Genomic DNA, 15,455 nt, shown 5'->3' on the forward strand with positions numbered 1-15,455 from the left:
TGCTGAGAGCAGTTGAAAGGAAGATTGCTCCTAGTTTAATGGGAGAGCTTCTAGGATGATAGTTTCTGAGCTGGAATTTGGCCAAAGCCTTGAGGTTAAAGAGCCATTTCTTATAAAAATGTTTTGTAGGATCTTTACTGAACGCAAACAATTGTGATCATGGTTTCACCTCTTCTGCAGTGAAGAAACAGCAAATGCTCAATTCTGTCCAGGATTATACTTTTTAACCTGGTTGGGCACTGAAAAACACCCACCCGAAACACCGGGAGCTTTTTCTGCACGAACACGACCTCGATGTGGCTGACCTGTAGGAGGAGTAGCTGCCTCATGTATTAACCTTCATACGGAGGCCAAGAAACAGCTGCTGAGCAAGTGAAGAAATCCTTATCGAATCTGAGCTGAACTACACTGAACTCAAATCTGTTGGGTTTTTCATCCTTGTTTTGTGGTGCTTTTTTAAATCTCACAAATCTTTTGCAGGATAATGTGAAAGGTGGACGTGTACCTCCCGGCATGTGGATAGTGCTGTGGTGCTCACACCCGTGTGCAGAGCTGCCCAGGTGCTACAGGTAAACCTGCTCCTGCTGCCTGGTACCCTGCAAACAGAACTCAGGTCTGCAGTCTGCACTCACATTTAGATACGTCGTCTTGGGCTTTACTGATTCCTTCCTTCATACAGGTGTGCCTTGAAACGTAACAGACATTCTGTCTTGCCTGGATCAGATCTGGGGAGAAAAAAAAACAACTATTTAAAAACATGTGCACTATATAAACTGAGTAAGAAACTTAGCTTTAGTGTCCAGCCTGACCCCTGAAATTCCCCAGTGCCTTTCCTTTGTACAAACAGAGCAGAACCTGGGCAAGCGGTTGATTCCTTCAAGATGACACAGACCTGGAATCCAGCAAAGTCATACTCCTGATTTATGTTTCATTGTTGGTTTGGACTATTCAAGAATATTTATCTTTCACTCTTGGAATAATTCTGCCTTCGGAATAATTTCAGACAACAAATGCAGCCTACAGTTTGACATACTGCGACCCACTCTGGCTCCCAGAACCATTTCTCCTACCAATTTATTTCTCAATTGTTGGCTGTGCTCTACCTTCTCTTTTTAACCCATTTTCTGCCCCTTGTATTATGAATTGCCACCTATATATTTTTCTGAAGAACCTTTTACTTCTGATTTACTGTGCTTCCCTAAGCAAGGAAATTGCTCTTCCATTCCATAGAGCTGTAAGAAGCCACTAATGCTTTTCAAGAGCACAACCACGCACAGGAGGCTCATACAATTTACTTTGTAATTGAATGGTATATTCCTCAGCATCCAGATTTTTAGCTGTTGGGATTTCTTTTTTAAGATGTACCCTGCAGAGGCTGATTTATTAGATACATGTGGGGTGTGTTTTCCCCAGCTCATAATGATGAACTGTGTGAGCCCCAGCAGCCTTGTCCAGACCTCTCCCAGGCCTGCAATAGGAGCTTGGTCCCCCTCCTGGCTGTGCGCAGGTTGGGTTGATGCCTCTCATTGCTGCACTGTATCCCTGTGAGTTTGTTTCCCTATGGGCTGACCAGGCCTCGCTTTGCCAGTATGTTGATACCACATGAAAACAGTCAATAATTTAAGTTGTATGGTATTAGCCGATGTATAATTCTGCATGTTATCACTTCTATGATTGCTATATACCTTATTAATGGCTTTACAGTAAGAATTACCTCAGTTAAAAAAGAATGAATTCTGATAGAACCAGAATTGGATTCAGTGTGCAACAATCCAGCACCATGCATTATCCTACTTGCCCTGAAAGAGTGTTAGGACAGATGAGACGCCAAAGTCACAGACTCAGTGAACTCCATGGATGATGCATAGACCACAGGGATGATATCTCTACATGTATACCACAAAGCAGGAAAGGTGATGGTAATTGTGGGAATGCATGGAAAAGTGTGGAACCTGCGTGATCCCGCTGTGCTGCTGTACTGTCTGAAAAAGTCTGACTCCATGCCAGAGCCCCCCATCTCAGTTTGGAGTGATTAAATAGGAGTCTGTAAAGGTAATGATCTTTAATCTTCTTTAATCTGAAGGCATTGTCTAAGCAGAGCCGAGCTGCAAAGGAATTCCGAGCGAGAGACGCAATTTTCATTGCTCTTGTCTACCCAGATTTACGCTGCCAAAAACAAAATAAACAAACAAAACCCCAAAAGTAACATGAGAGAGCGCTGGAGCCTTTGAACGCGTGCATTACAAGGGATGCAGAGAATGTGTTTATGATTCAAAATCTTAAACAGCTGAGAAATAAATATGCTAAGTAGACAGTTCTGTTTGCAGATGGTAATGCTGCCAGGCTGCCTCTGCTCAGCTGTCTGATCCTTCAGTGCCTGCTTTCCTGGTTCCCGGGGTCCCTGATTAAGAACTACAAGGTGAGGCACAGTGTGTGGTTACCTCTGTGCACCTGGGAGGGCAGCTTGGTGACTGAGAACAGATACTGGAGGCTGCAACCAATGCAGTGTCAGGGGATTGGGAAAAAGTAAAAGAAAAAACCAACAAAACGGGCCCTGCCACCCCCATCTGCCCTTCACACACACATCAGAGCTGCTGTGTGGCACGGATGGGAGAAGTTTATTTTGCAATGAGAGGGGTTAGCATTCTGCTATGGGCTTCTGCAAAGACTGGATCCAATTTTCAGAGCACGTTGCCAATATTTGTGAGTCATTTCCTTGGAATCCTACCTTTGGTGTTTATTTCCCTTAGAAGGAAACTTGTAAAAGAATAATAATAGCACTCATTCTTCATGGAAAGCAGTGCGGGCTGAGCGGCAGACAGCTTGCTCTTTGTTCCCAAACACTTCTTTTGTGCTGTTTACCTTCTTCAGCGGACAGAAAGTGAAGAAGGTGATACAATTATACTCCATACACACACAATTTGTGATGCCAGAAGGCAATGCAGCCAGGAGGCAGCCTTACTTGAGACATCTCTGAAAGAAGGGAAGCTGCTCTGGGGCTGGAGAAGCCCCATGGACTCTGCTGCCTCAGTCTGTCCTAAAGCTGTCCGTCCTCTTCACCTCCAGGCACCAAACTGCCCCCAGCCCCTGTGCAGTGCCAAGCTGTCCCAAAGGTAACACAGCAGAGGAGCTGTCACTGCAGCAGCAGGAGCAACACACCACCAGGATGCTGAAGTGCTCTGCAAACCTAACCGAATATTTGGGGGAAGGTCCAACCTCTACTGCCGCACCATCAATGTCCACATCCAACACTGTGGGCCAACATTATGAGATAGAATGACAGGCCAGATGCTGTTCTGCTAGTTCAAATCCAGCATGACCCATGAACTGGATGTTCCAGGTGCTTTCCCAGCCACCACGGTGCTGGTCCTTGTCATCAGAGCCCTGATTCAGGGATCACCTCTGGATTTCTACTTCTGCTCGCTATAGTTAGGCCACCCTGGTACACCGTGAGTCCCTGACCCCACAGCTTCATTCACAGCACTGCTGTGACTCCACGTGTATCCAGGCCCTTTAATCTCCAAGCTCTGTGACTTCCTCATCCTCAAACTTCTGGCACATCAAGGCACGCTGACCAGCTGGGCCATGCACTCCCAACATCCTCCTCCCATCCACTGTTGCAATCAAAGCCTCTCCTCAGGACAGGATCAGTCATCCCAAGTCTATTCCCTGTTCTTGATCCCATCAGACCCGCTGTATCATCCTAACAGGCATTCCATATTTGGTTTTTGTTGTTGTTGTTTTGGTTTTGTTTGTTTTTTCTAGAGGCATTCTGGATGTGCATAAAAATCTCTTTTCACTGCCATCCCATCGGGCTTGTTATGTGTGAATGGCATCATTACAGCTCTCATTAAGATCACAATGGCTGCAGAGGAACACCCCAAGCAAATGGAGTAAAGCAGTGCCTGGGAGTAGTTGCACTGTGCAGTTGTGTCCTTGTGAAGCTGTGCACTGTGAAGTTGGATGCTTCAACCTTGGGGCTGCTGTAGTGCCTTGGCATGACAGAATGGCACCGGTGGTGGCAGTGGCAGCTCACCGTGATGCTGCAGGCATCCGGGGCTCCCAAATGGCTTTCCAGAATGGGATAAAGGCCCAAGTGTTGGCCCTTCACTGTGATTTTGTATGGCAAATGCATTGTATGCACCAGCGTGAATCTTTCATTCTTTATTTCCAGTGGTGTTAATGGCAATGGAACAATGCGTGTGCTGTTCTGCACAGTCTCTCTGAATTGAATAGGATTTGTTAAGGAGTGCCTCCATTGCCTACAATAACGTGACCCAAACGAGATGGGCCGATAGGGGTATCAAGGGTTCTGGCTCTGCTTGCAGCCCTGACCGCCATGTGCTTTGGCTGAAGCACTCAGTAGGGGACTGGGAGTTCAGCCCCTGGCCCAGCATCACCTTGACACCAGCTCTGACCTTCCCACATGGCCACAGCAGCCAGATACCGGCACTTCTGGAAGACCAGTGGGCACATGGAGCCCTTTGGAAGGCTGCTGCTCTGCCTGCGTGCAATTCCTTGGCTACAAAACGGGGCTTACTGGATACAAAACGAGCCCTATTTTGCAGCCAAGCAGCTCTGCAGAGCATGCAGGGACTTACCGGCTCGCTTTGGGATTTGGGCTTTATGATTTTTCCTCCTCGGGAAGCTCGGTTTTTTATGTCTTGTTTCTGTTCCATCTGAGCGCACGGCAAATGCACACGGCAGGCAGCTGTCAGCGGGAGGTGGCTGCCCCGCCTCGGTCCCCGCTGCGCACAGCAGAAGCAGCCCGGCTGCTCTCCAGGCTGTCCAGAGCAGCCTCTTCTTCGAGACAAATCAGCAGCTCTGAGCAGAAGGCATCCCAACACTTCCTTCCTTTCTTCCTTCCCTCCCGTGTGTCTGTTGAAGCACAGAAGCACCCGCTGACGACGAGACACATAAGAGAAAGCACAGCCAAAATTCTCGACTTCGATTTCATTCTCATAAAACAATCCCGCAAAGGGATGCTGAACCCATCAAGAGGAGGGATCCTGACCTCCCCCTCGCGCAGCAGTGAGCTGCCCCCAGCCCTTATTCCTAAAGGGCGAGTGCTGGGTTTTAGTGTCTCCCTGTGGGCAGCTCCGTGCCACAGACCGAGGAGCCCACGGGTGCTTCTAAAGGCAGCAGACCGCTTTGGAACAAGAAACGCACAACCCGCCCGGCGGCTCTCGGCAGCTCTCGCCCTGCGTTCAGCCAGAGCAGTCAGCCGGCGCTCCTCGCGCCAGCACTCCGCTGGGAACAGAAGGTGCGAGGGGTGCGTGGCCCACGTTGCGCTGCCGGAGCTGCCCGTGGGCTTCTCATCCCCGCGTCCGCGGTTCTTTGCCCAGGCACGGCCCGATGGCGGCGGATGCCGATGTTACCTTCCACCTTCCACCTTCCACCTCCCCCCGCGGTGCGCGACCCGGAGCAGCCCGCGGGGCATCGCCACCTGCGCGGCCCCGTCCCGCCGCGGGGGGCCGAAAGGAGGAGAAGGAGGAGGAGGAGGAGGAGGGGAAGAGCCGCGCCCGGCTCATTGTTCCGCGCTCAGCCCTCGGCCCCGCACGAAGTTCGCTCCGCAGCCGCCCCCGCCCCGCCCCGCCCGGGCCGCCCCCCCGGGGCCGCCAGCGGCGGCTCGGAGCCGCAGCCAATTTGGTGCCTGTGTTTTGCCTGGAGGCAGAGCCTGCGCGGCCCGAGCGGGGAGAGTGGAAACAACTGCTGGAGTCCGTGCTCCTCTCCGCCGGGAGGGTGGGAGGAAGGGAGGGAGGGAAAGAGAGAGGGAGGGAGAAAGAGACGGAGGGAGGGAGAGAGGAAGAAAGAAAAGCGATCCCCGCCGCTCCGCGCCCTCCCGCACGCCACAACACGCGCACCGGACCCGCGCCCGTCGGTGCCGGCGCGCCGTGCCAGCCGCGGCGGCGGAGGATGGGCAGCGACTGAGCGGGTCCGCGCCGCCGGGTGAGCAACGCCGGGGCCGGGCGGGGGCGGCGGAGCGGGGCCGGGGGCGGCGGGAGGGGACTCGGGGCGCGCGTCTGTCTGACATCCGCCGGTAGGTGCCCGCCGCGGGGTCGGGGCGGCCAGGAGGAGGGGTGCCGGGGCGCTCACCGCGCTGCTTCCTTGCAGGAGCCGGCGCCCGCCATGACCCTGGTGCTGCCCATGCAGCGGCTGGGCCGCCCCAGCGCCGCCGAAGGAACCGCCGACCTCGCCGCCTACCGCGCGCTCTGGGAGCCGCCCGCCTGCGGCCGCCCCGGCCCCGCCGCCCCCGGCCCCGCTCCGGTCGCCGCCGGTCCCCCCGCCGCAGGTAGGCGCCGCCGGGCGCGGGCAGCGGGCGACGGGGGAGCGGGGCGGCCCCGCGCAGGTGCGGCCGGGCCGGAGCGGAGGGGCCGCGAGTCGCCCCGAGGGCGGGGAGAGGCCGCGGGATGCGCGGGGTCCGCGGGGTGGGCGGGCGGAGCGCCGCGTCCGATGGGCGCTGCTGCGGGGAGACGTGGCGGGGCCGCGGCGAGAGGGGAAACGGAAAGTGTTTTGTTTGGAGAACCTCCGGCAAACCGCGTGTCATTTGTCGTGTCTGATTTATTGCCCGCAGGATCGCATTACAGGGGAATTTCAAATCCTGCAGCGGCATCCAAGATCGCATACTTTAAAAGGAAATATGTGGAAGAAGAGGATTTTCACCCGCCGCTCAGCAGCTGCGCGCACAAAGTACGTTTCCCAAGAGCCGCTATTTTTACCCCGCGCACCGGGCTGGGGCGCTCCTGCAGCCTGCGCAAGGGCAGGTGGCCGCCACTCACTGCGTGCCCCGTGCTGCGGGCATCGCGTTGCCCGGGCAGCCGTCTTAGCTTAAATGCTCAGCTAACTTTTTTTCCCTCAGATTCTTTTGTTCCTGGGGAGCTCGTCCCGCGCGTACAGCAGTAGGGCTGCAATGCCACAGTGAGGAACAGCAAATAGGGCACCGCTTCCCTGTGCATCCCACACCTTCCCCTGGGGAGGACACACAGCAGGTTCCCTATGGGCTGCAGAAGAGCAGAGGGCTGTGCAAGCAGCACTGCGCCTTCCACGGTTAATCCTGTTTATTAGAAAGCCAATAACTCCAAAAGAACAGATTAGTAAGGAAAAGAGTATTTTATTTTATTTTTTAACAAAAGCCATCAGGGGAGGGATTACAGCAAACACTTTCCAGGCCAGTGAGTGCCTACACTGAAATCAGACTTTCTGGTGGGAGCTGGTGTTGTTGAGCTGAGCACAGGGGTGGGGTGCCTGGGGACAGCGCAGGCCTTGGGGCACCCCGAGGCTCTGCACCCAAGGTACCTCAGTGCAGCCATGCGCCTAAAGCTTTTCCAGCACCTCTGCTGCATCCCAGAGGCAACATGAGCAAAGCAGGTCCTGCATTGCCCAGTGTCTGCCGGGACAGCATGCAGGGCCTGCTGGAGCCCCATGCTGAGGAGGTACAGGTGGTTCTTCCCACATGCCTCGGTGCAGCCAAAGGAATTTCCAGCTACAGATAGCAGTGGCTGGGAATGAGCATTCAGCTGGGAGGTGGAGCAGAGCACCTGATCTGCTTCTGGGGGGCTGTGTACCTAGTGTGGAGGGTGTAGAAAGATGACCTCTCCCACATGTTGCACTCTCTGTTCTGCCAGCTTTGTTCTTGGGTTGGTTGTTGGGTTCTGTATGATGGCGAAGAGGAGGAATGGTTGGTTACCTGTCCCCTTCTGGCAGTATAAAGAAATAGTATTTGGACGTGGACCTGTTGGAGTGCTTCTGGAGGAGAGCCACAAATAGAATCCAAGGGATGGAACCACCCTTATGAGGACAGGCTGAGAGCTGGAACTGCTCAGCCTGGAGAAGAGAAGGCTCCGGGGAGACTTGAGAGCAACCTTTCAGTATCTAAAGTGGGGCTGTAAGAAAGAAGGGGACAGACTCTTCAGCAGGGCTTGTTGCGACAGGACAAGGGGAAATGGTTTCAATCTAAAAGCAGGGAGATTTAGATCAGATATAGGGAAGAATATTTTTTACAGTCAGGCTGATGAGGCATGGGCACAGGTTGCCAGAGGGCTGGTGGATGTCCCATTCCTGGAGACACTCAAGGTTGAGCTGGGGGGACACTGATGACATCTGATGGAGCTGTAGGTGCCCCTGTTCAGTGTTGGCCTTGATGGTCTTTAAGGATTCCTTCCAACTTCCATGATTCCACCATTCTGTGATTCTACTACAGCATGTTAACCTCTAGGCTTAGTGTTTAGAAAATTACTGTCTAACAAAGAAGAGCTTCAGCTGCGAACTTACTTGGAAACAGGGCCAATTTTTGCTTTTACGAGGTACTGTGCTGCTTCTGAGCCCTGCAGACAGGACCGGGCTGTGGAAAGAGCTGCAGGGCTGGGAGAGCTGAATGGATGTGAAAAGCAGCTGTGCTCTGAGCGCTTTCAGTCCTCATAGCTACGACTTCCACTCTGCAAAAATGCTGTAACCATGTGGGAAAGGGAAAAACGAGCGAGCCACAGATGGGGGGGATTTAGAGCAACCTCTCTTTGTGCTGTGCTTCTCTCCTCCTACACAGACCAAATCATTACTAAAAATGAAAATTAGTTAATGCTGCGTACAGTAGCGTGTGTTACCCTCTCTCTGTTTTGATTCCCGGGGCAGTGACTGCAGTGTGGAGCAGGGCCCCCCGGGCAGTAACCTGCTCCTGCTGCCAGCTCTCAGAAAGCAAGTCCCGGAGGGACTGCAGCAGGGGGAACCGATCTGTGGGCTCCTGGCCAGCATCCCTGCAAATCCCCGTCCTCTCTTTTGTTTCCTGACCTTGTCCCTGCCTCCCCACATTCCCACCGGTCCCATGGAGTGCGCGGTGTCGTGCACGGGCCAACAGCTGCTCTCCAGATGCTGCAGTGCTTTGAGATGGTTTCTCCCTGCCTCCCTGTGTGTGTTCCTATATGTGAGAGCGGCGAGCGAGGGCTTGGCAAATGGAGACCTCCTCACCGAGGGCCCCTTCCACCGGCAGTGGGTGAAATGTTCTGGCACTCATTGCTGGCCCCATCCTGCAAAGCTTTGCCTCTCCCTGCTGCAAAGAGGCTGCGGGAAGGACCTGTGCCTGGCTTCAGGGCTCAGTGGGAGCCCCACGGGGGATGGGATTGGGTCCATTCACATCAAAGAGCCCCCATCACCAGAGCAAAACAGTACGACAGTTTTGTTTTAACCCCAGATGCTGAGAAAAAAAACATGTTCCACATGGGTGTGCAGCATGGAAAGCTGGGTTTAGTTGCCTGAGGAGAAGGAGAAAGGCAGTGGCACAGAGTGAATACCCTGCTTCGTTTTCTTTCTCTTGCCTGGAACAAAGCCGGTTAACTTCAGTTCTGTATCTTCTCTCCTTTGTACTTTCAGACAATCTCAGTGTTTGAGGAACGGGCCCATATTCTTTACATGTCTTTGGAAAAGCTGAAGTTCATTGACGATCCTGAAGTCTACCTGCGGAGATCCGTCCTCATCAACAATTTAATGAAGCGAATCCATGGAGAAATCATCATGCAGAACAACTGGTGCTTCTCCACGTGCTCCTTCGGGGCTGCCTCGCCACAGGAGTGGTTCGTGCCCCAGGACTGTCCCTACCGAAAGCGTCTTCGGATGGCTAAGGAGGAGTATGAGAAGCTCCACACATGCTGCTTCTATCAAGAGTGCGGCGGTCATTACTTGAATCTTCCCTACTCGGTCAATGCCAGCACAGAAAATACTTCTTCCTCCTCTCCCTCCTCTTCCTCGTCCCCCATTTCGTTGCCGAGCTGTTCCCAGCAGGTGGATTATGACATTGGCAGTGCCCCTTCTTACAGGAGTGACGAGCAGATACCTGCAAGCGAAATATTTGTCACTAACGCCAGGCCTCATGCTAATCAGGACAAGGCCAAATTCACTGATGAGAAGGGCAGCGATGAACCTGAGCGAGACAGCGTGCCCCTAAACTGTGAACCTGTAAGAGGCACTCATGCTTTTGAATGTAAAGGCAAATTTTATGACTATTTTGAGACTGGGTGTAATGACAAGAGTGATGTAAGCGAATCTTGGAAAAAATCCTTACGGAAAAAGGAATCTTTACCAAGTAATAAAATGTGCTGCAGCAAAGGAAGTAAAATATGAGGCATCTTTCTTGCTCCGTCGAAGCATGTGCGCTTGTCTATCAAATTTGTATTTTGAATGGATTTTTTATAGTTTTCTACAAACGATACAATCACGCCACAAACATTACGCGTAGTTTTAAATGACTGGGGAGCAGATTGCGTAGCACGGTGCTCCGATCTGCATCAGCGGGCTATTTATAAGTGTGGAGACTTCATAAAGAACACAGTTGCGTTGTCACTTAGCGCTGTAGTCTGTGCAGCTATGGTGTAGCTTTTGTTGCTGAAAATACCAATCAGCCAGATGGGGAAAACGTATCGTTGTATACATCGCTGCCCCCAAGAAGTCTGCCATTAATTAAGAAGAACCTCCATTATGTTTACGAAGGAATTAGAAGTCTGGTAAACAAATTGATGCTACCAGCAAGAGTGATGTGCTCCCTTCGACTCAGTGTTTGCTCTGACTAAGGACTGGCTACGGGGACTGGGTTATAAACCGTCCTTACATGTTGTACTGATACTTCTGAACTCCTGGATTTGGAGCTCCTGGATTTGGCGTCTTGTTCAACTGACAAAATGGGACATAGCATAAGGAAATAACCTGTTTGTGGGATCTTAACCAGAAACACTACATGCAGCTCAAGCACTTGCGCATTGTCACCTTGGCTGTAATAACTAATGGGGCTTGTTGTTCTCCAGGGCAGGTTTTTTTTTGGTGCCTTACTTTTTGTCTTAATTTTTGCCAGCGTGAAAATTAAGTATAAATCAGTGATACAGCAGGGATTAAACCTAAGCAGAAGAAAAACAAAAAAAGCACAGGGTGGATCGACATTATTAGAAACCTTTAACCTTTGAAGTACTGAGTTCAACTTCCTATTCAAACATCTCTGTTCTTCCTTTTTGATGCTCAATTGCTTTTTGATTTGCCATCCTTAGGAAGGGATTTAAGAAACAATAGAGAGATGTCTCTTGTAAACAAGCATTCGATGCTTGAGTGTTTCTATGGCAACTGTCTGTTGCTGGGGCTCTTTTTTTTCCCTCTTCGTATAATGAAGTTCATGAACCAGTGGCATGTTTTATACTTTATTCTGTTTCGCATAATTTCTCTCTTTTAGATTGCAAAAGCATGCGGGAGTTTTATATTACTTTTGCTGTTGATTTGAAGAAAGTCAACAAACGAAAACGGAAAGCACAATGTTAAGTAGTCAATAATGTGGCGATAAACATGATTTTATCTGAATGAATGTAAGGCTTTTAATTTTAAAAAAGAACGTTTTGGAGAAATGAGCTGAGGTTTCAGTGGCTAAGGACAACATTTAGTCATCCCTAGGTAGACCATTTGCAGAACTGTGCTGTTGAAAATGCCCAGAAGACATTACCGGGGTTGGACTGTGCATTGTGAGTCCTAGATCTACCAAATTAATTAGTTCCCACAGTACCCATAACAACTGGCAGGATGTGCTCAGCAAAATAGCCACATCCAAGCCACGGGAGGCTCATAATAGCTGCCTGTTCCCACAGCGTCGTAAGTCCAAGTGGTGTCTTCCCTTGGTTCATGTCCAGAGGGTGAGATCCACCTCAGTGCATAGACCTTTGGGCTCTGACTTTTTAGGACAGCATGAACGCCCTGCTGTCACATTTGCAGTCTGGGCAGCTTTCATGAGTGAGTGCAGTGGTGACAGGGAAAATGGTCCGTGCTCCCAGGCCAGGTGACCATAGGTGAACATCAAAGACATAGCTCAGTGCTAGCCTTTGTGTTACCACTGTTATCACCTTTGTGTTGGCTGCGTGAGTGGGAACTGACACGTTTGTAAGGGCCATCGCTGTGAAGAATGAAAGTCTAAATCTCACCTGATTTCTCCAAGAAAAAGCTCTTTTATTAATAATAATAATATTAAATATAGATCTCATTCATACAGTGTATGAGTAGGATCATCATTTAGAGGTTTGTCCACAAGGACCAATTTTTAAAAAAAAAACTGATTTTTCTTGTGTTATACCCAGATAGTCCAGTAACGTCTGCTCTTTTCCAATATTTGATAAACACTTGATGTTTTGAGCTTAAATATTAGATGCTTGTATACTAATGTGTTGTTGTAGTAAAGTGAGATTTCCTTGATATATATTTATTAAAATGACCAAAATTCATTTTAATTTTACATCTCCAATGGCTACTGGATCCTTTCCCCATGCTCCCCTCCCTCACCTAAGGAAATCCTATTTAATCCAACTGGAGCACTGCTGCAGTGCTGAAGAGGGTATGCTGTGGGTGACACTCACTCCTCTAGCGGAGGCCAGGGTGGAGCTCAGCATCACCAGGTCTCAGTGATCTTTGGGACAGGCTGAAGGTGCACCAGGAAACAATATGCTGCTCTGTGTTTAGCCAAACACTGCCCAAGGCAGAAACTGGCTAACGGTTTGTGGAGGGCTGATGGCTTTTTGACCCCAAGAGAAGCTTGGTCTTCAAGAGCAAGTCTGCGTATGTAAGGTGTGGTGGTTTTGGGGTTGAATTTGCACCAGCTGAAAGTGACATGAACTGGGCTCTGTAATAGCTCCTTCAGTTGCAGGCTCATGTAGAAATTCGTTCATCGTATCTCTGGGCAGTCCTACTGAGTGGCATCAAGCTCTGCAAGGAATGAAATGCCTCATTTCAGAAGGTCAGCCTAAAGTCAGGTTATCTTTCTGCCTTTTCTAGACCCTGTCTCACAAAAATACAGAATGTGCTGCATTGCACTCAGCACATTAAGTTACCCTGTTTGCTTCAGAAGAGTCAGAGGTATTTTGTGTTAGTAAAGAGAGTTGGAAACTCCGCTGTTCAAGTGCCAGAAGTGCAGCATCTCTTGACAGACTTTCTAACTTGGGCTAGTAGGGATTTTGTCGCTCAGTTTTGTTTTGATTTATGGCACATGGAGAGTGCAAACCAGATAGATAGGCCTTTTTCCAATTGCGTGCTCCAATACTGGGAACAATTACTACCATAGATTTACAAGAAATTGTTCTTTTCTAGGATGATGTAATGCCTTTCATCCGTATATTCTGTGCATAACTACTATTAATGAATCATCCTGAGCTTGGTACCGGTCTATCTGCCTGAAGAGCTCTTTGACAAGAACTTATCTCCAGGGCGATCGTTTCACTTCCTGCCTGAGATGCTTTGCTCCTGAAACGGAGCACTATAAAGCACAGTGCTGTTCAGCAGGCTAATTCCTGCTTCCATCGGTACTTCTGTAACATACGGAAAACAAAACAAAACAAAAAATGGTGCAAGGATTGCACCATGTTGCCGGGGAAAAAGATTTCACGTGGCGCTTTATTCAGCAAACGTGACTCAGAGACACCTGGCCTCTGTCCCTGCATGTCCCTTGCTCTGCAGACTGAAAGGTGGGGGCTGCCCCCAGCTCAGGGAGATGCTCAGGCCTCTCAGCAATGGCTCCAGCTTTTCCCAGCTGTGTGAGACACCCTTGGGGCTCATTCTGGCTGGAGAGCTCAGCCGGGGACACGCCAGAGAAGATCCCAGTGGAGATAGGAGCCCTCTGCGAGGCATCCCATGTCACAGCCAAGCCGCTCCACCACAGCCGCCTGGAATACACAGTAATTTCCTGTGTTTTTTCAATATCACTTTAACTTCTCTAACAGATGGGGAAAGATGACTAAACCGAGGGAGTTTACAAAAGTTCGTCTTGTGGTGTTTGCAAACTGTCTCTGTGAGGTCCATTTGCTGTAGTGTAAACATGGCTATGGCAGGGTGCCTGGTGCCTTCGCAGCGGCAGCTAATCCTGCTCAGCTGAGGGCCGACCATGTGAGTTACAGTGGAGGGCCCGGTCTGTGTGGTGAAACCAACACTAATCAGCCCTGGGGCTGAGGACGTTAGCACGAGGCCTTCACTCCTCCACAGAAAGCACAGGGCAGCTCTGACAGGGAGACCAGATTGAACTCCACACTAAGCTTTGCAGCAGGGGGCTGTGGTCAGGTGTGGAAGGCTGGGTTAAACACCAGGGCTGTAATCATGCAAAAATGGTTGCACCTGGGGCTGCAGCTGGCCTGTGGCTGCAAAATACATGAAGCTTTCTCATCGAATACAGCGGGAAGCTCAGGTAAGTAAGTAGTTTAACTTCTTTTAATGTCTGTTTTTAAGTTCCCCTTCTGAGGAACACAGGGGGCACAAGGAAAAGTCACAGGCATGGTCTGTGTGTGTGCAGAAGGGGGCATATTTAGCAGAAATAAAGCAACAAAAGAAAACCCCAACTAAACCACAAAGCAGTGAGATGCTGAATTTGAAAAACAACTTATTTTCTAAGGCTAGCAATTCCTCTCAATTAGTACAGCATCATTGTCCAATTTACTGCAGGGAGCATCCAATCTGTCATGCCAGGACTGCAGAAGGAAGATAAATGGCCTGTCTCATCAAGGTCACTCTCGCTCCTACCTCTTGCAGTGGTGTTTTCCCTCTGGCATGGTCTGCCAGGCTCATCATTCCATACTGTGGGCTGTCTGCCTCCTGAAAGAACTGAAGGCTCAGGCAGTTGTGGAGGAGGTGACAGGACAGCAGGGCTCCCTGAGAGCCTGGCCTGCAGCCATCAGGGCTATGCTTATCCAGAAAGCGTGACGGCACTTCTCAATGGTGTTTCCACCCTCTGCTCATCCCCTTGTGTTCCTAATGCAGTGTTTTCACTCTCCTGTCAACACCAAAAATCCTAGAAAATTTCTTTGCCTCCATCCGTTGCTCTTTTGGGACAAAATGTCCTATACTCACTAATGTGGCCAGGCCCGGTGTACCAGCCAGGTCATCTCAGCCGTACGGCTGAGTGAGGTTGCATAGTTTTGGCTTGAAACACAGTTGGCCTTTCTATTAGAAGTCATCAGATGGTGTGCTCGTATTTTGTTGCTACTATTTAAGTGTGATGTACTTTCAGTGTTGTGTTTTCCCCAAATGTATCTTCTGTGCGTCTCAACAAGTATAACCAAGATGACCTACATCTTGGAATTTCTATTACAATTGTCCTGAAAGCATGTTTTGAATAACTTTTCAGCCTTTGGAGGCTGAATGCGCTTTGTTCCTTCTTTGACCCTTTCCTCTGCTTGACAGCTTGGATTCTGGTTTACCAGCAGAGTAATTAGTGTAATGGTGGCAAATTTCATTTTGTGTTTGCTGTGAGAAGTAAGATGTGTAATGTCAATGTAATTGTGAAGTGTACATTCATTGTAGAATTGCTCCAGCAGATAAAACTCAAAATAGCCCACGTAATCATCAGTCACAAGGAAAATCTTCAACTGTGAGTAGGGTATAAGCTCCTGTCAGATCATTTACCTCATTCTGTGTGCAGGCTGAGGTGAGGATTTTATCGTATGAATTTACCCACTCCTTGA

General features: G+C 50.1%; 1 protein-coding gene across 2 annotated transcripts; it reads left to right on the forward strand.

Annotated features, from left to right (window-relative positions):
* Positions 1–5,631: 5,631 nt before the first annotated feature.
* Positions 5,632–12,240, forward strand: SERTAD4 (SERTA domain containing 4). 2 transcript variants are annotated; one of them, XM_072332038.1, is made up of 4 exons: positions 5,632–5,717; positions 6,115–6,292; positions 6,575–6,690; positions 9,364–12,240. In XM_072332038.1, exons 2-4 carry the CDS (start codon positions 6,130–6,132, stop codon positions 10,108–10,110), a joined length of 1,026 nt encoding a protein of 341 aa, XP_072188139.1. In that variant the 5' UTR covers positions 5,632–5,717; positions 6,115–6,129; the 3' UTR covers positions 10,111–12,240. The 2 variants fall into 2 exon arrangements, with proteins under 2 accessions (XP_072188139.1, XP_072188138.1); XM_072332037.1 differs by lacking the exon at positions 5,632–5,717 and adding an exon at positions 5,809–5,949.
* The last annotated feature ends 3,215 nt before the right edge of the window (positions 12,241–15,455 follow it).

The sequence above is a fragment of the Excalfactoria chinensis genome, chromosome 3 (genome assembly GCF_039878825.1).
Source record: "Excalfactoria chinensis isolate bCotChi1 chromosome 3, bCotChi1.hap2, whole genome shotgun sequence".
NCBI lineage: Eukaryota > Metazoa > Chordata > Aves > Galliformes > Phasianidae > Excalfactoria > Excalfactoria chinensis.

Excerpts from the sequence above, each read along its gene's own strand:
- SERTAD4 (XM_072332038.1), top strand. The coding sequence starts at position 6,130 with ATGACCCTGGTGCTGCCCATGCAGCGGCTGGGCCGCCCCAGCGCCGCC. Across the intron at positions 6,293-6,574 it reads CGCCGGTCCCCCCGCCGCAG|GATCGCATTACAGGGGAATT; the intron begins GTAGGCGCCGCC and ends TATTGCCCGCAG. Across the intron at positions 6,691-9,363 it reads TCAGCAGCTGCGCGCACAAA|ACAATCTCAGTGTTTGAGGA; the intron begins GTACGTTTCCCA and ends TTGTACTTTCAG.